Raw genomic sequence first — 20,727 nt, forward strand, 5'->3', positions numbered from 1 at the left:
CCTTATTTTCTGTTTTATGTAAATAACCACTAGAATTCATTCAATTCAGACTGTATGTACGCATTCTTCAAATGTATGCGGCTTCTTCAATTACTGTCGCCGACGTGATCCGTGCGCACGCCGGCTTGAATAACAAGCTGCACAAAGGGATATGGAAGTATTAAAAGGCGTCAAGCAGCTGACCAGGGACGGATGGCTGTTTGAATCGTTGCTAGTGCACCATCGTCACTTTGGGAGCAGCCAGGCTGCGCGCGGCAGGCTTGGATGCGTGATGCCGCCAGCCATCTGGCTTTGGAAGGAACTCCTGAGGGCGATGCAGGCCAGTGCCAACCTTCAGAAAAAACTTCGAGCATGTTTGAGAATTAGAATGACATGCTCATCAATACTCGTTGCTGCCTTGCTAATGTATTCACAATATATGTCTTGCATATACAGTATATTGGTGCACTGACGTGTGTGGAATCGCTAATGGAGAAATTGATAAATGGAGAAAAGGATTAGGAATTAGGATTAGTGTTTGGAAGAAACAAATCATTAGCTGAGAATACAGCTTCAACAGTCAGAGCAATGTTAATGGTGTTGAAATAAATATCGTATTTTATATGCAATTTCTCTTTACATTTCATCATGTGCTAAACATTTACCCTTTTACTGCATCCTGAGTTGCAGGCACACAAAACGAGCTGAAGCGTAGTTATTGCAGATGGTGTTGCAAATGATAAAAAGTGCCCTTGTGCAGACTATAATTGCTTTGTCACAGCTGAGGATATTAAAGAATGAGACCGTAAGAGAGCTCTTCAGTAAACTGGAGTTACAAGACTGCAAAAAGGAAAGACCCAAAACTGAAAGTCACATCCATATTAGTTGATTATTATAATGTCAGTGTCATTTGTCATTTGTGTGAGCATGACAGCGAGTCCTTGACTCATTTGATCCCAAAACCGTATAAATACGTTTTATTTTAAATATTGCCATTCTCCCAGAGACGTACTGTTTTTTTATGTTTAGTACATACAGAAGGCTTTGATGCAGCCTCTGAACTGAAGAGAATGCTTGAAGCAATGGTAGTTCTTACAAAGGCGGCCGGCAGGTGGCAGCAGAGTATAAGAGATCAACCAGGGCCATGTTGCAACAAGCTCTTTTCCCCAGTGTTTTCAACAGATTTCTGAATAATGATTAAACTTAGCTATATTCAATGCTCATTGCTGCAAAACGGAAATGGAAAGAAATATACTTTGTTTTCCTGATGAAGGAAGACACCCTAATCTTTCTTTTGGTAGGTTCCCTGTTTATATATCAATAGAACAGAATATTCTGTGGGCCTTGCAAAATCAGTCAAAATCCAGTAAAACAACTGGGAGCGAAGGGGGCTGCTTCAGTGAAAATGGCTGGGAGTGAATGAGTTAAAGGGGACCTCAACCCCAAAGGTTTCTTTACAAATAATATGTTCCACCCTCACTAGTCTAAACACGCCATTGTGATTAATATTGTGTTTGTGGAATATGAATTTAGCAGCAAAATCCTCTTTTTATGCATCTCTGTGATATCAAAGTTGCTCAGGGTCCGGTATCAACCAATCACGGCTGACCTGTTTTCTGAGCTTGGTCATGTGAAATTCGCATGTTGAACCCTGATTGGTCATTACCCGAGCCCTAAGGAACTGTGATGTAATTTTCAGTTGACAGCAAATGACAAAATTTCTGCCCCCTGAGATAGATAAAAACAGGTGTATTTACTTATTTATTCATATTCCACAAACACAATATTAATCACAACACAACATAAAAAAAAAAACTAAAAAAAACGTTTTGGTTGACTTTCCATTGAAGATGCAAGAAGGACAAGTTTTGTCAAATTAAAGTCTGAGACTGACTAGCCACCAGTCCAGAGTGTAGTTTGCCTTTTGCCATAAGTCAGCTGGGATAGACTCCAGCTTCCAGTGACCTTGAACAGGATAAGCAGTATAGAAAATGGATGGATGGATAAATCCTCAATGTGCTGTCAGGGGAACAAATATGTATTTGAGGCTAACATCTAATAGGACGGAGCAAATATAAGTTCTCAAACAGCAAGCAAACTTTCTTGTCCATACTGCTTATCCTGATTAGGGCCGTGGGCGTGCTGTATGCAATTATCTAATTCCTTAATTCTGCATGCTTATGCATATCAGAGGAGAAAACTGTCAGTATTCAATTTTCTTCTCATGCACGTGCGCACACACGAACATATTGACCTTATGTGGCACGAGAAATCAAACACAGCTCACTCGCTGCTCCACACTGCATGAACTATTTATAATATTCTCCCTCATTGAATAATTGATGGGCTATGTTTCTCTACACATTTTCTACTGCTCTGTGAAAAATTCCATATTTTTACTAATGATGTTTTAAGTGCCTCTGCCTCCGGGTGTATATGTTGAAATCGGTGACCAAGTCGTATCTGTGCACAAATACAAATAATGTTCTCAGTGAAACAGTCAGGTCAACTTGAATATAATAAATGATGTCAAACACACATTTCCATACATTTACATTCAAGCGAGAGCCGAGGTTCAGCATGCACTTTGCTGCATGTGCTCCCCGCTCATCCTGCGAGAGATGAAGATGCATGTAGTGCACTGTAAACTCCAGGGAAAAGAAAAACGAGACAAGGTTGCTCTTAATCTCCTTGAGAGGCGTAATGGACGAGGAGAGGCTCCCAAACGCAAGGGCATCTCGTATATGAGCCGCACATGACTTTGGGCACTAATTGATGAGGAATATTTCGCAACACAACAAAGTTGGCGTCCGCACACTCATTATCTCAGATTTTCACTTTCCTCTTCTCTCCATTTATCACCTCGATCGCTTCTCTCCTCCTCCGCTTGTTTTCACACAGACGCTGGCTCTCATTGTCTCGTCACAGATTAGAGGACAACGGCTATGTTTGAGGATGAATTATGCATGTTGTCACTTGTGAAGTAACTATATTTGCGCCAATATTTGTATTGTACAAAAAAAAAATCTGTGTTACTGTACTATTTGCATTATCATTATATTTTCAATTTATTGTACAATGTATTACGCCAAAGTGGAAATTCAATAACTTCCTTATTAACAGTAGCTCAAAATTTACATCACTACCTTGTTCATAAACGTCTGCATAATTAGAGAGCCATAACTAATACTACAAACCGTTTATACACACAGTAAATTATGTAGAGTAAATTTGACTCTATTTAGAGTGGGACCAAAAAGACTCAGTTTTAGAGAAATATTTACACTGCGAAAGAGTAAAATAAATAATTAAAAATAAATAAATAAATAAAAGTCACTCAAGGGTTAAGGAACTAACTCATGACCTTCAGCTTGGGAGCTATTTCTACTGTTTGCTTATATCTCTTGGACTTTCAGCTGACTCGAGCAATATACTAACACAGCAGGAGTAGATCGGCTGTCTCCCAAACCTGAAGTTGTGGGTCTGTTCCTCAAACCTTGAGTGACTTTTTTAATTAATTTTATTTTACTCTCTTCCAAGTGTAAATTTGACTCTATTTAAGTAGGACCAAACAGACTCAGTTTAGAGTAAAATTTACTACAATTTACTGTGCAAAAGTTTGTAAACTATTTTCACTTCAACACAAACACTAAGAGAACACCTATGGTAAACAAATTTAGTGATATAAAACCTTGTGAAAGTCAATGTTCACTTCACGTTGAAATAAAGAATAAACATCCATGCTTGTGCATGTTCAAATGGATGGGAATGAGGTTTCGACAGCTCAACTAGACAAGGTGCCCCTATTGGTAGGGTGTGGTAATAATAAATTACTTCCAGTTTTGTCGGTGAGACAGGCAGCTGAATTCTGCTGACACTTGTGGGAGAGAGAAAAAAAAAAAAACAAGGCTGAGACACAGAACAGTCAAGTTTGCAGAGATTGGAAGAGGATGAGGACTGTGTCAAACACACTGTGGAAATCAAGCTGGATTGGAAATTCAAAACCTCGTCTTACTCGCACACTCAGGAACATCCTACCTGCCAGTTTGCTTGGAACAGAGACAAAACGTGTTCACAGCTCTGTAAAATAATGCCCCTTTCCTGCAATGAGCTTTGGAACGTAGCGAATGGAGCAGAAAAACAACCCACGTAATAACAGAGTAAAAGTCGTCTAAAAGTTTGCTAGATTGTTAGCCCCATAAACAGTGAAGCATGAAAGGGACGTCTGGAAAAACAAAACCATCTCGCTGTTTCCATAGCGATCTATGAATGGCCTGTACTGGAGCTTGTGACAACCAGACGCCAAGGAAGACAATTTCTGGCCATGGAAAAAAAAAAAAACAATGACTTGCAGAATGCATGTGATTATTTCTGTCATTCAATTGGAATTCATTTGCATAATTAGACTTGTTGAAGCCATGCACCTCTGGAAGTCTATGCACATCTCGTATGTTACCAATTGGATTCCTACCATGGTACTGGACTGAGAAAAAATACATTATTACATTGGCAAAATGGTGGGGTTTAATTTGGTTCCAGGGGCAAATTGTGAAATTGGACATCAGTTGATTGAATGGATTCTTTGATTACCGCTAAAAGGCAGACAACTCCCGCCATTCCAACCACCATCTAGCCTTGAGGCTAATGTTAAGCAAAGTTATTTTCTGTTTTAGCTGAAATAAGCAAAGCTGTCAAGTATTCTGGGTCATTAAGTTAAACAGTCTCAGTTTTATTTCCGCTTGTCTTCACACACAGTTAAGCAGTGAGAGATGTTTGACTTGTGTAGGGCCCATAGACATTTATGACGGCGTCATCATGTTGTGTCTTTGCCACTGCATCCAAAGTTTTTATAGTATACTACGTCAACTTTTGAGCTTATGCTCCTGATCTCAACCTCCAACATAACAGACAAACACATACAGATTTCGTGATCTAAATGGAATTTGCTATGAGCACTTACCCAAACTGTTAATGTTAATTTTAGCAGAGAAGCATAAGTTTAGAAAGAAAATTATCTCAGTAAGCTGAAGCATTAAGACACAATGAGAACTAAATGGTTTAGCTCAAAAACCTATTGATTAGAGCAGTCGTAAACAACCTTTACCAAGCCAGGGCACCCATTTTACATTATAAAATTGTCACAAAATGTACGAGTCCTAAAATAATGATGAGCTTGTCTTAATTTATTAAATCTGGGTCACAAAACTGATCTACTCTCAGCAAGTCATTTCATTCTTTTTGGCAACAACAAGCCTTGTGTAACTTTTTATAAACTATAGTAAAATTTAGTCAAAATCTCTCCTTGAAAAATATACTTAGAATTTCTGAGTGAACACTCTTTAATAGTTTTTTTTCATGGGATAGGCAAATTCTCTCGTACACTAAAAATACTTTGAGTAAAATTTACTCTCTTCCAAATATAAATTTTACTGTTCATAGTGGGACCAAACAGACTCTAGAGTATAATTTCCTCCACATAATTTACTATGTGTGTTAAAGGCTGAGTCTCAATACTTTTCTACAAACAGTCTAGGTAGTTTTAAAGTCTGCCTAATCATTGTGGCAACGGCTGATCAATTATTTTATATCGATGTATTAAATTACGTATGTATAACGCCCATCGTCATCATGTTCCTGTTGATTCATACTGAAACGGTGTGTCACATCCTGAAACATTACTCAGCAAATTCCACAAAAGACCCTATGATGGAGCATGAAACGAGCCGAAGCAAAGGGAGACGAAAAGAAGCGATTGATGGCATTTTACGGCACCTGAAGCGTAACACTTCATCATCCACACAGAGATTTTGACATTTTCTCACTGACAACAGACAGCCCCAAATTCATAACTACAAAACCCTCTGGGCAATGATACGACACAGCATCTCTCACAGAGGCTTATCGATAGATCATGAAACCATACCGGGAGCTTACCTCAACTAGGTGTGGTGTGGGGTTGAATCCGCACATGTTGCACACTTTGGAGTGGCACTGGGTGCATGTGTTATAGTTGGGTTCTTCACTTGTGTTGTCAATGTTAAGGTCCGTCTTGCAAAGGGGACAACAAGCTTTGGGTTTGGAGGAATCTGGAGGAGCGGCTTGCTTTTGAGGCGGCGCTCGAGACCCTTGTTGTGCAGATGGAGGTCCTGAGTGTTTCGGTGTCCCAGGCCCTGGACCATGAGGCCCGCCTTGTTTGGGGGCCTGTTTTGGGGATGGTTGTTGAGGTTGAGTGGTCTCAGATATAAGTGTACTGGCTTGGTTAAGGAGCGAAGCACCAAAGCCAAATAATTTCCCAAAAGTCTGCTCGGGAGGTGGGGGCTGTCGTGAAGGAGAGCTGCCTGCGCTGCGCGTCTGATCCTGGCGGGGGTGGTGGGCGTGGTGGGCGGGGGAGTTTCGGGACAAATCGGGCTGTGACGGAGCTTTGGCCATGCCAGGGAGAGGCACTGCCCCTGGAGGCAACTTTGTCGCTTGCTGACCTGGGCCAGCTGGACCAGTCTGTTTAGAAGGGCCTGAAGCGGGTTGTGTCTGTCCTGGCCGAGACTGAGGGGTTGTCTGTGTCTGAGGGACAGGCTGGGAAGAAACATCAGGTTTGGGTTCTGGTTTGGCAGCATGAGAAGGAGAGTTTATCTGTTGTTGACTCTTGGACCGTGGTGTGGTCATATCCATCCCCAACGCTCTCTGCATCTGGCAGTTCAGGCATAGCCACTCCTGCACCTGAAATAAACACAATTTGCTCCGGTTAAATATTGTAAACAAATGTCGAAATATTCTTATTGGAGTCTATAAAGAAGACGACCACCACTATGCTACACTGGAAACTATTTTTTTAATTAAATAAAACAAGTCATCCTTTTCGAGATCTGTTTATGTGACATAAAAAGATTTCTTCCCTACCCTTTATCCAATTCATGCAGGGACTGGCTCCAATCCTCTCTGAATCGGAAACATTTTGTATAGAGGAGCACTGAATTAAATCATGAGTGATGTACAGTAAAGTCCCTAATTGAGTAAGGATTTAAGCTGCCCTTTGCCTTCGGGTGGGAATTTATTGGCAAACAGCATTTAGCCAGAAACAAACATGTAGGACATAAATTTGACAAGCAAAATGATTTCTGGGCTTTCTCAATAGAACTGGGCAGCCTCAAATTTTGTTATCTTCCTTGTGATTTTTCTGTATCTCTGTGCCGTTTTCCACTTTTTGTCTCATTACGTGTTGCCTTCCTCATTAAAATCCTCCCACCCATTCCGTTCTTCTTTTCTTTCGCTGTGGTCATTTCCTTTACATCTTTGCTGCAGAAAATTCTTGCTTTTCGTTTGGCTCCATAGAGGCATATAAATAAGATGAGAGTCAGTAAGAGGCATTCCTCTGCCTGATGGCGCATGGCCGTAATACAGTAATATACACACATAATAATTGGCACTCTGGTGATTTGACAGCTGCCTCGCCATTGTAGCAGCCTTTGATTTATGGCCAATACATGCCGTGACCATATTTGGAAACTGTTCAAAATGGACCCCAACATATCATGACAGTTCAATCACACTTAGGTCCAGTTGCCTTGTGGTTTACATTCTGAATTTCTAAGTATTGTAAAGAGTGGCCTATGAAAGGTTAATCCATCATAAATATTGGTAAATGGAGTGAATATCCATATTACATATATATATATATATATATATATATATATATATATATATATATATATATATATATATATATATATATATATATATATATATATATATATATATATATATATATATATATATATATATATATATATATATATATATATATATATATATGTGTGTGTGTGTGTGTGTGTGTGTGTGTGTGTGTATTAGAGAGAGAGGTCAAGCATGGCAATGAGTTTCATTAGCCTCTCTAGTGTTTTATATGTCAGAAAAGCTTTTAATGAAAGAACCTCAAATTCTGTTGATGCCAATTAATTGGGGACATTATAATGTCACCACTGTTTGGATCAGCGTGTTTATCTATTTTTAACTCACTCAGCCATTCAACTAGTCACTAATGTCGTTTCCTACTGTTCATAAGTAGTTATCCATTTAGAGTTCTGTTAGCAATTTGGGATAAACAGATGGTTAGCTAGAACAACAACACAAATATAAAATGAAAACGTTGGGACTGACTCTCAATCCGCCATGCTTCTCTAATCCTCATAAAACGCGATCCCGCCTGACTACTCCTAGAAACTCTGAATCGACTAAAATGACATTTGGCACACTTGGGAGTGGCACTGTGTCAGATGCACTAATCACGTAAGCTAACACAAAGTAAGACTAACGGAATGAAGTCAATTGAAAAGGGGAATCCGGCTGAAACGGCCAGGTGAGGAAAGCGGTGCTTCTCAGACAATGAAGTAATACGATGTGAGTGTAATATTTTAAATGCAAATGAAGACTGGCATGTTCCAGTCATTCTCCCTCAGTCATTCAGTAGCACAGACAGAGGAAGTCACACGCACAGCAGCATCTGAGCCCCTGTCTGGTCTCCTGCCAATCCTTAATACAAAGAGTGATGAGGTCACGGTTCTCTCTGTCAGTCAACAGGAAAACTGTATAGTCTGGGAAGCAATGTCGACTGAATGTGGAGCAACAAAACATCATCCAATCAGAGATTCACAAATAGAAAATCCTCTTTCTGTCATTGTCACTGTCTCTATTTTTCCTTTCCAAATTACAGTCGGGATAATCAAATAAGTTAAGCTCATTGTGGGGGTGGAAAAACAAACAAACCGGAAAAACAAAGAATGCCGCTACAGGGACAGCAAGCAACTATTTATCACTTTCATCGTGGCCCTGCCTTCCACTCCGCCTCATCTCTCCATTTCATTTCTCTCTGCGTCCCCCTTGTTATGAGGCAATCATGTGGATCTTTATGAAATCTGATCTCGATCAGGGAAAAAACGAGCACTCTGCGCATAGCGGCTCGCCGTCCTCCTTCACCGTCTCTTCTTTTTTTTACAATTGTCTGTCTTTTTACCTTGCCATCGATATTTCTCTACCATATTTACATTTCTCACATAGCTCCTGACTTTCCTCCTCCTGCTTCATCTGCATCTCTTTGGAACATGATCGCTCTTAACGTCCCAGAAAGTCTTGTTTGATTGTTGTCTATTTCCTGACAAAAAAAGAAAAACATAATATTTTTTCCCCAAAACATTTGTTGTGGTTTTTTTTTCGTGTAAGATCTGAAAACAGAATATTTGAATACAAATCTTAATGTCAAAATTCAGCCATATGCAGACAGAGGAGTATATAAGGATGTACAATTTGGTGCCAATCCAAATAAAGATTGTTTGGCCTTGAGGGTCTGGGAAAATAAAATGAATTACTGTGGACCAGGAAATAGTGCCGCTATCTCTACTCTAAGAACAGTAAATCCTTTTATTTACCACATTTCTGGAGCCCATTTTGTGTGGTTTTTTTGTTTGTTTGTTTTTTTAATCCCAGACTGGCAGCCTGTCTCCTCTCTTACAACTGGACCTACAATTTATATCCATTTTTCCTTTCACAAAAAGTTTAAGAGAAAACATAAATGTAGAGCATCCCAAATGAGGTGGTTTGGAGCACATAACGTCAAGCTACTGGATGTTCCAAAACCAAAACTTGAGGTCTGAGAGTTCACTTCTTTAATATTTATAAGCTAATACTTTTGTGTGCCATTTCTGATCCGTAGTCTGACATGTTAGCTTGAATAATATCATTCAACTTTTGTTCTTGCTCAAGGAAGCTAGTTGGATAACAGACTCAAACTTGAAGAAGGGAAGAGACAATGTCCTTCTTCGATTTCACAATGCAATCAGAATACTTGTAATTCAACAGCCCATTAGTCCTGCTCGAATCGGGCCAAAAAACATTGATATTCTTCCTGATGCCTCTACACTCCCTATCGGTGTCAATCTCTACTTTGCCGCTTAACTAAACAGTCTTGATTTATGTGTGAAAATGGGCGCAGTGGTTATACAGTATGTGTAGTAATGAAATGACTGAAGTATGCTGGAGTCTTGAAGGTACAGCGGGGGGCCAAGGTTTTACTCAACATGTTGGAGATTAGCACAAGTGGTGGTTTATGAGATTCATTTTGTTCTTTATGCTCACCTGTGCAATATAGAGCAACTGTTTCTGAAAAAGAAAAAAAACGTGCTATGTCTACTGAATTCTCCTTGGCTCTGTCATGTGTTGAAGGTTGGATCCCAAAGCGCAGACACAAATAAGATTTTAACTATTTATTCACATTGAGAGGTGTGGAACAAACTTGACTAGACGAGAAACAAAGAGCGTTACACAGAGAGACAGTGCTAATAATCCGACAAACATACACACTTCTCAGACCGCCGCTACAGACAGTGAATCGATCTGATTGGTTGTGACTAAGTAAAGGATTAAAGATTGACATCACAAAGCTCCTGACATCATATAGCTGTCAACCAGTTGAAACTAGATGCTGTTACATCAATTCAAAACAGACACTTGTTACATCAGTACATAACAAACACTTGACCTCACGATCATGAACTCAAACTTAACAGGTCATGAACTCGAACTTCACCCTGGAGAGACCCCAGACATGACAGGCTCAATTCCATATCTTACTTTTAAACAAAGGAAATGTGTCATCAACAACTGCACTAACATTCACTGCCATGTCACAAAATGTCACTAAAGGATCACTGTAAAAAAACAAAAACAAGAAAAAAACTGCATAATTTAACAAAAGGAATATGCAACATCAAAGATTTCTTGTTTAAGTGCCCCATCCAATTTGATTGTAAGCATGAAGAAACTTTAATTGCAGTGAGTTAGGGGATAATAATTAAACCAGTGTCCCAGATTTACTTTCTGGCAGTTCTCCTTGCAACATATTTCAGTATATGCAAAATTCAGACTATAGAGTCTCAGATGGATTCTTGACCCAGTTCACACTGTTTGTCCACTTAAAGCTGCAGCTTGACATTATAGGCAAATGTGCTTAACATTGACATTTACCGCATAGTGATGAACATGGACGCATGGTCATAAATTATGAATTTATTCACTTTGAAGGTTTTTTTTTTCCATGAAATGATTCTCAGTAAATTAGAGTGTCAAGCTAAAAACATTTGTGACAAATAATCAAGCTTATAATTATCTTTCAGTTTGAATGCATTCTCTTCTTTTTGCAACACACAGAAAGAGAAAGAAAAAACTGCCACAGAAATATTTGATTCGATGTGAAAGCTAATATTACTGCACACATTATTTTGTATTCCATATTTCTCAAACACTGGTTCTCATTGTGGACTGGAGACGCGTGAAGTTCAACATTTTAATGAATTTGAGGAAATTAGGTGCCCAACCACCCTGAGGCACAATAGACTTAATTAAATAACATTTCTGAAATGCTTCCTTTGGCTTCATCGTAGAAACCAATTCCTTTCAAGTCGCATACAGATCCATGTAAATAAACAAAGTCACTTTTTTTTTTCTTTTTTTTTTTTTTAAGAGTGTGCATGGATCCTTTCTCTCATTTTCTCACCTGGTCCAACTCCTACGATAATGTTTCATGGAAATCACAAGACAAGTTTTGAGTACTGCTGGTAGCATGTGAGCATATGACAAAACAAAACTATATATGCATGCACACTTCTAAAATGTATTCTATGTTATTTATAACCTAATCAACAGATCCGTCTACAGACCTCAGCTTTAATGGGGGGCCCAATTATTATTAATACCCTACGGAGAGTAGCAGGTTATTGCAATGCCATTCTCAGTCAATGGTCTTGAATTTGTTACAACCACTGTCCAGCACATATAGCCTACATAGGCCACTACTTGAGTACGTCAGTGCCGCAACCATTTTGGATGTGGCAAAGTGATTTGCAGCCATCAGGTTGCATAATCTCTTTGCATGCACATTTTTCATAACATCTCTCATTACTGTCAAAGTATTTGTCCTGTCTCATGTCTACTAAAGATTTTTTTTTCTTAACAGCATACATTGCTGATGCAGGTGAAAAACTATGAATATGAATATGAAAAACTGCTGAAGTGCTGATAAATTCAAAGTGCATTTTATTAGATGCGCCAAGTTTGCTGGTGCGTGTGGTCGGTCAACTATGTGGCCACCGACTTGATTAATTTAGTCATATAGGGGAATAATGCTGATAATACATAGCGCTCTTCTGTAGTCTTTTTTTGCATGGGAGCATTTGTTAAAAGTGTTCCACAGCTCGTGGGATTGTTGGTTTAGAGAAAGACTACAAAAAGAGTCAGTTCTACGACGACCTTCAAACAGATGCATTAAAAAGTCATGACTGCATGACTTGTTCAAAGCAATTCATTTTACAGAAAGCATGGGAGCCGCTGACACCATCGTCATGGGAAATAACACCAAACTCGGTCGAGATTTTGTTTTTTAAGGGTGTTCGTCAACTACTGCTTTATATGAGTGTTCAGAAGAGCCGTATCAACGTAGAATTAAATGTAACGCGGAAGACTGAGCTAAAATATATGATGATGCTTTTCCTTCTTATTCTGTCACCTTTTGCCATCCACACAATTTTTACTGTGGCACCTTAGAACCAAGCCACCACTGCAAGGTAGGAGCTATTAATAGAAAGTGGACCAATTATGAAGCACATGCTCCCCGGTATTATAGTGGGGGGCACATTGTCATTGGGGACCTTCTGCACTACCTTATCTTTCCGAGCTTTGATTTTTCAATTGTTCGGTTTCTTCTCAGCTCTCGCTTATATTTCCCATCTGAAATAATGACCAACTCTCTTCTACTCTGAATTCACCATCTTCCTCATAGCTGTGTAGCTTACAGGTACATGCATATACACAATATACTGTAGTGTAAATATAGCTATGACTCACACATACACGTAATACGTCGTCATCATTATCCACAGTTGAGTCTGCAGTCGCATTGTTGACACTTAACAGAGCTGAGACTGTCTGTGGTATACTGTAATTTAAATAAGTCTCAAATCTAGAATGTTTATCAGAGGATCGCTCTACTGACTCGAGCTGGTTATGTCCACTACAGTGATGGATTAAATGAAGAGGACATTTTGTTCATAAGCATGAAGAAAGTGTAACTTAATGAGACAAATGACTAGTCTTCAATTAATTCTTGATTAACGCGAATGCTGTTGTCATTAGTTGTTGATGAATATGAAAGAAACCGCTTATTTCTTGTGTTTTATTTTTTTTATATCAAAGTCTGGAAAAAGACACTGGGAGTAGAAAATCCAAATATGGAATGTCCCTTGGCTACCAGCACTGTAATCAACAGTGCAATCTTTCAGTCAACTGATTCAGCACAGATTGGGCACAAAGTGTCTATGTAAACTAAAGCATGTTGAGTAAAGTATTTGTGTACAACCTCTGACAAAATCCAGTGTGCAATTTGAATGGGATAACTGGTAGGGAAATATTATTTTAGCACTATCAATATTAAAATGTAAAACCAATTCTAATCAAATTTCTAATTGGGTGACCTCAGGGGCATTCAATTTTAGGGTATACTGTACACTGATTTATTAAACAAGAAACACAAGGCCAAAAATCTAATAAAAAGCAATAAAATCTACACTGATTTACGGGCAGCTTCCAGGTACTTCGACTTCCCTCCCACAATTCAAAAACACACGGTTGTTTAACTAAAGAATCAAAATTGCGCGCAGGTGTGAATGTGAGAGTGGTTGTTTGTCAAAATGTGCTCTGCGATTGATTGCCCCACCTCTTGCCCAAGTCAGCTGGGATAGCCTCCAACTCACCTGTAACCGTAATGAGGACAAGAGTTCAAGACAATAGAGGGATGTTTTTCCAGAAGGATTGATCTTCTTTCCTCTTTCAAATGAATGTAATTTGCATTATCTAAGTATCAAAGGGGGTTGTGCCCTGGTGCTGCCACGGCTTGGGGGGCTCTGCGCTCGCCTTCTTGGAGGGCGGTTGACAGTACTCGTCTTTGGTGGCAGTTCTTATGCATGCCAGATCCATCACACCAGCATCCACTGAAATTCAAACAGAATTTGCTTCTCCCTCCCACTGCTCGCTGAATCAGTGGCGGCTGGTGTCTGTGGATCTCACTCTGCTTCATCTAAACTTCCCTCCTTCTTGTCTTTAGTTTTTTCTCTGGTCTCTTGATATGTCCCTAATCTGTTGGAATTTAGAGGTTTCTGGGGTTGGTGAAAGATTCTGGTTTTGTAACCATGCGGGTGACAGGTGGTGTCTGGTTGGTGCTGGATTTCACTTTGATTCATCTTTGTTTTTCCTTTGATCTTTCCTCTGGTCTCCTGACATTCTGAACTTCACGAGTATCTAAGTATCTGGTTAAGGTGAAGGGTCATGGGATTTTTATTGAGCACAAATGAGCACAAATTCACACGAATTCACACGCACACACATACACACAAATGCGCACATTAAATGATGATGATATGTTGAATCTGTAAGAATACCAAATGAACAATTCTGAGCTCTCAAAAAAAAATCACAGTATTTTCTTCTTTCGCTTTGATCAGTGACAATGTGGCCAAAATCACTCTCATTGACAAATGATACGGCGACTCAGATATGTTGCTGTGAGGGAAAAGTCAAATCCATTCTAAGTAGGCTAGGGTGGTAAATCTTCAGATCTCCAGAGGCAGGCCGCTTTCACTCTGTGTTGCTCTCTCAGCATCTGACAAGCTCACCAAGGCTGAGCTATAACATCCACCTCCGCAGTCCTCTATGCTGCCACGTTCTCCTCCTCTGCCTGCCATGAGCTATTCTTTACCGTCTCCCTCGGCTGTGCTCCACACATTTCTGTCCAACTACTGCGCACCGCCAACAACCCCTACACTTTTACTCGAACAACAAGAGCACACGGCGAGCAGTCAACCTCAAACAAGGTTTAGACATTTGTCACCTGCAAAATCAATGCCTGAATGGAAATGACGGGTTTAGACCTTGCATGGGCCCTAACACTAATAATAATGATAATAATAATAATAATAATAATAATAATAATAATAATAATAATAATAATAATAATAATAATAATAATAATAATAATAATGATAATAATAATAATAATAATAATATCAGATTTATATAACACCATTTAACTAACCCAAGAAATCTCGAACAATAACGTGGGGTTGATTAAGGGTGCTAAATGCCACTAGATGATGCAGAAAAGATCGAAATTGATTTTGGCAACAACTGAAGTCAACTGCTGCCCAGCTGGTAAAAGCTAGCCGAACTAAAGATAAAGAGTTGTTTGTGACATAATAAGGCTAGTCGATCCTGATCGTCCAATTTCCATGGAAATGTACGTGATCAGCATATTTCAATGCCTTTCCTTGCAAATGACCAAAAAATTATCACCTGCAGCTCGTATTTTGCGGCCTGCAGCCAACTAGAGGCCAGCCTGTGTGCAGTGTAGCCTATTTCCATAACACTGCACGTTACAGACCAAACCAGGCAGAAACTGAATCATAATATATGTTTGTTCATTTTCTACACTGGCAATTTAAAATAATGTCCTGTATTTTGTATAATAAATAGGGATGTAATGATAACGGCAATATCGTGATATTGCGATATTAAAACTGCCACAATATATCGCCGTCGCCATGTCGCGATATTAAAAGCAGCACATCTGTTAAAAAGTCATGTTGATTTCCATTTGTGCAGTTCTAGCACTCTCTGGTGGCTAGTTTTTTCATGCAGTTTAATTTTCACAAGGCATGTTTTGGCCCTTCTATGTTTAAAATCCACGCTAATGGTCAGATGAAGGGGAGCGCAATATACTTGTGATATGTGCAAGTGAGTGCCTCAATATTAATAATAATAATAATAATAATAATAATGGACTTTATTTATTACGTGTTATTCACAATTGTAGGCTGTTTTTTTTATGAGTGTGAGCTCTTATTTTTTTATTTTTTTTTATTTTTTTTTAACAATATTGTGACCTTTTTTTGTATCGCCAACCTTCCCACAATATCGCAATAATTATCGTATTGTGACTTCATATTGTGATAATATCGTATTGTGATGTTTGGATATCGTTACATCCCTAATAGAAAAGGGATGGAAATTTAGATTTTGAATGTTTTTTGTAGTCTGATTAAATGAATTAATTATAAATGTTTTAAATTAAATTAATTAAATAATTAAAATCAATTAACATAATAATAATAATAATAATAATAATAATAATAATAATAATAATAATAATAAAATAACTTTTTTTCAAATCATTCAATCATTTTTAAAATAATCATTAGTGAGCATCTCTAAAATTTAAAAATGTGCAGCTAATCCATATGATTGCTATTGAAATTAGTATGGCCGATCTCACTCATGGTTAATTGGAATCATCAGCATAAAATCATGAAATTTCACATTTTAATTCTACATTCTGTTAAGAATATAGAGTGAACACACTAAAATAAAATAGTTTTCTGAATATTTTTGCAATCCCCAGATTTGTGCCAATAGGTGTATATGTATAGCAAATACTTTATGTTCGACAGGGGATAAAATGAGTACCATAAATAAGATGGTAAATCAGCTATGGTTGACTATTAAAATCAAAGTTGCACAAAAGGCATATGAATGCCCCCAAAAAACTGACAAACCCACTGTGCTGTAAATATGCCCTTAGACTTTTGCAATTACTTTATGCAAAGCTGCACACTCACCTATTAGTCATTACAATTGCATACTGTACATCTACGCTTGGAAAACTGAACCGTTCACACCTCACATCAAGTATTTATTCAACCTGCAACTGCTCTACAAGCCTTCAGGTCAGCTTAAGTGACGGCGCATCTTGGCTGTAATTTTCAGCATGAATCACTGGAGATGATGTGAAACTTTGAGACAGATGACACAGCCAAACTTGACTCAGAGTCACAGCGAAGCATAGCCTAATTCAAATTAGGCGAGTGATTTATTTTCGGATGACGGCAGAAGTCTTTCTCCTCTACCTGTTGACACAAATGACGCTTAAGATGCGTTCCAATGATGGGGAGCTGCTGGGGAGCTGTTCAGCGGGGCTATAAAAATGCTTTATTTGGTCAAAGCTCAGGGCATCATTTGGATGCTCATTAGTGTCTCTCAAGAAGGATCGACTTAGCGTTTCAGAGTGTTATATACAGTGCACTATTTTCACACTGTAATATCCCCTAAAAGAACTTAGGCATACGAGCCTACACTTTTGGATGACAAGAAGTAATCCAGAACTTGGAATATTTGCCAGGTCAGACTTTACAATTGAAGATGGGTGATGGTCAATCAATCAATTTCCACGAAGAGAGGAAGCTGAATTTTTTTTTTTCTCAATTCTTTATTTTACTCTCTTCCCAGTATAAATATTACTCTAAAACTGAGTCAATTTGGTGCCACTCTAAATAGAGTCAAATTTACTCTACAAAATTTACTGTGTATGTATTAGTCAAGTCAAGTTATTTTTATTTATATAGCGCTTTCAAACAGCCTTATATACAAACAAATTGATGAATAACTATAGTTTTGAAATTAGAGGCAAATAAACACAGTTAAAATATTTCACATTTATTTGTAAGGGGGTATGAAAACAAAAATGCTTGTAATAGCATTTTGTGTAGACAATTAAAAAAAATTGGTATTTTAGCAAGAAACTTGAAGTTGATTGATACACATAATTTGCTTTTGTGGACCACGTGAAAGTTTGACAGCTATGCCATACAGTGACAGCCCATTGTTTCATTCTGCGACATTCTAAACATAGGATTGATCGTGCTTACCTCAGTGAGGTGAGGGTTGGGGTTGAAGCCACACTGGTTACACACCATGGAGCGGCACTGTGTGCAGGTGTTGAAGCTTGGCCTGTCATCACCAGTGCCAGTCAGGTCGGCCGTTTTACAGACAGGGCACAGCTTGCTGCTGGGCATGGGCGCTATTTGAGGCACAGAATAAGGAGAGGTAGGGACGCTGCCTCGGTCCGGGGAGACCGAAGGGGACCTCCCGGTCCGGCTGCTGCCCACGTCCACATGCAGGCTCTTCCTGGACACGTGACCGTGGCCCTGCTCCCCGTAGGAAGGGGCAGACTGGGGGGTGTCATGGGAGGCCAGCCTGTCCCCTGTCCCATGACTGCTCTGGACTCCTGATTTAGGTCCCTGGTCTGATGCAGGTGGCCTGAAAGAGAACATAACCAGATCAGAATGGAATTTGAGAGTTAAAAACAGACCCATCCATCCAGTTTCTGTAAGAGAAGTCAACCTTAAACATTTATTGATAATAATGTGTTACATGTGACCTCACTCGTCTAAACATGACATTCTGAGTAATATTACATTTGTGGAATATGAGTTATGCAGTAAAATCCAGCCGTTTTTATCCATCTCAGGTGGTGGCCATTTTGCCACTTGCTGTCGACTGAAGATGACATCACAGTTGCTCATGGTTCAGGCAACAACCAATCACAGCTCACCTGTTTTCTGAAGGTGTGCTGTGATTGGTTGTTACCTGAGACCTGAGCAACTGTGATGTCATTGTCACTTGTCAGCAAGTGGCAAAATGGCAACCCCCTGATATTTATATAAATGGCTGGATTTTACTTCATAACTCATATTCCACTAACACAACATTAAACAGAATACCGTATTTTAGACTTGTGGGGCTGCATAGAAGATACTGTCAAGAAATTCTTGAGCAGGAGCCTGTCCCAGCTGAATTTGGGCGAGAGGTACATTACCATCCAATCACAGGACTTTAACTCATTCACTGCCATTGACGGATATAGACGTCAAAGAACCATTTTAACTGGTCTGGGAGTGAATAATTTAAATATCACTGTAAATCATTACCATCGCAACCATTTCAGATGATGAGGGGGAAAATTATGAGTGCAAGATGGAGTAATCAATGAAAATAATAAATTGTTGAATTTAGAGTAATTATTTTTGATGAATTGCTTCTACACTCTTCTTCTATTCCATTTTAAAATTCACAGCACATTATTTGATGCTCACACGCTGTGGCAAGCGGCATTTATTGAGTACACTTTCACTCATCACTTTTGACAACGGCACTGCTTCTTTTGACAGTAATTAGTGAAGAGAAGTTAACCAACAATACATTTTGAAAATGCAGTAATAAATGTATGGGGAGGATATTTTCTTCCAAGGGGAGATGCTTCATATCAAGATTTTTAAAAAATCGTTTTAGTCCTTTCTTGTGTTATTGTAGCTTTTGCCATAATGTAGTGAGCAGCCAGGGTAGAGACAAGTGTATTCCTTTCCTATGTCACAATGAGTTACATTTACAGTTTATGTCATCAATAGCTTTCTCTTTGCCTTCAGTGGTAACCTTGTGTTGACGTCACAAAAGAAAGCTGGAAAAAACAAAAACAAGCATGCTTGCTATTAGATGTCCAACAAGATTTGCAGACGGCATGTTTACAACATCTTACACTAGGTTTAATGCATCTCGGACTCGCTTGAACTCTTTGAACCTGTCTGGCCACAATGATATTTTTCAATGCAACAAAGGTGACGCACTGTAAACGTTTGTTGACTTTCTCAGTCTGGCCTCCGGGGCATTAATGGAATTCTCAAACAAGTATGGAGAAATTTGCTTGTCATAACAACTTAGATATGATACTGTCATGGCCGTCATCTTCAAAGACGTTCTCAGCATCAGTTCAGCCTCCATGGTCAGAGTAGAGTGGAGATAAAGGCAGGAATAAAGTGAATTAAAATAGAGCGTGTTAGCCACTCTGAGTCACTGTCACTGACTTGGGCCGCTGCACAACTGGAACTCTTTGCAAACCATCACTGCTCTGTTACATTTCAAACTGACAGGGTGACCACCACTCTTGTCTCCACTGTGAGCTAAACTGGACTGGAGAAAAAAACAAAAAACTCGTGACCATGAAAATATTGTGAGGGAAAATGACATCTACATTTTGTATGCTCACAAACATTGGTGATTCATATTTTCATTACTGATGAGTAGTTCCTCCCAAAATGCTTAATGTTTTGATGGCTGTGGTCAAGGCTCTCGAGTTCTATGAATCTTCCCCAACCACACAATTGTCCAAAATATCTTGGTAAACTGAAATAATACTAAATAATAATACCAAACTACGGCCCGGGGGCCATTTGCAGCCCACCATCCATTTTTCAGTGGCCTGCGACATAAGCTAAAAATTTGACTCAGTTCAAATTAAATAAACAAAACAAAAATGTTTGGAGATAATAATAATAATAATAATAATAATAATAATAATAATACTGAAACTAACAAACTAAACTCAAACTAAGCATTTTTTAAAGAACTAAACTAATACCAACTAACAGAACCACCCTGAAAACTAATAAAAACTAACTAAAATGAAAAATTCCAAAACTATAATAACCCTACTGCCATATTACAAATACATTGGTTTATATGCTGTAGCATTTTTCTAAATAAGCAAAAGCATAAATAAATTAATTGTACAATTTTTAGGACGAAACACAATTTCTCTTCATAACATTATGTGGCCCTTGCATCCTTCTGATTTTCTGTTATGTGGCCCTCAAATGAAAAAGTTTGGACACCCCTGGTGTACAGTACAGTATATGTGTTTGACGATAATCGAATTTAAAAAGGCCAAGATCAGTACACTTTTGCTATTGCCCTCCGCCTGTCACATACACATTAAGCGATGCCCCCACCTTTAATAACTTTCTTGCAGGAGGTTGGCAATCAGAGTGG

General features: G+C 38.8%; 1 protein-coding gene across 4 annotated transcripts in view; it reads right to left on the reverse strand.

The window, feature by feature from the left end:
* Window positions 1-20,727, reverse strand: part of bsnb (bassoon (presynaptic cytomatrix protein) b) — a 60,072-nt gene that overhangs the window by 34,483 nt on the left and 4,862 nt on the right. For all 4 annotated transcript variants that reach the window (XM_077530728.1, XM_077530727.1, XM_077530726.1 and 1 more), the window contains exons 2-3: window positions 17,772-18,162; window positions 5,914-6,693 (exon numbers count right to left, since the gene is read on the reverse strand). In XM_077530728.1, coding sequence (XP_077386854.1) covers window positions 5,914-6,693; window positions 17,772-18,162 — 1,171 coding nt within the window. The remainder of the gene's footprint in view (window positions 1-5,913; window positions 6,694-17,771; window positions 18,163-20,727) is intronic.

Source organism: Festucalex cinctus, chromosome 8 (genome assembly GCF_051991245.1).
Source record: "Festucalex cinctus isolate MCC-2025b chromosome 8, RoL_Fcin_1.0, whole genome shotgun sequence".
Lineage (NCBI taxonomy): Eukaryota > Metazoa > Chordata > Actinopteri > Syngnathiformes > Syngnathidae > Festucalex > Festucalex cinctus.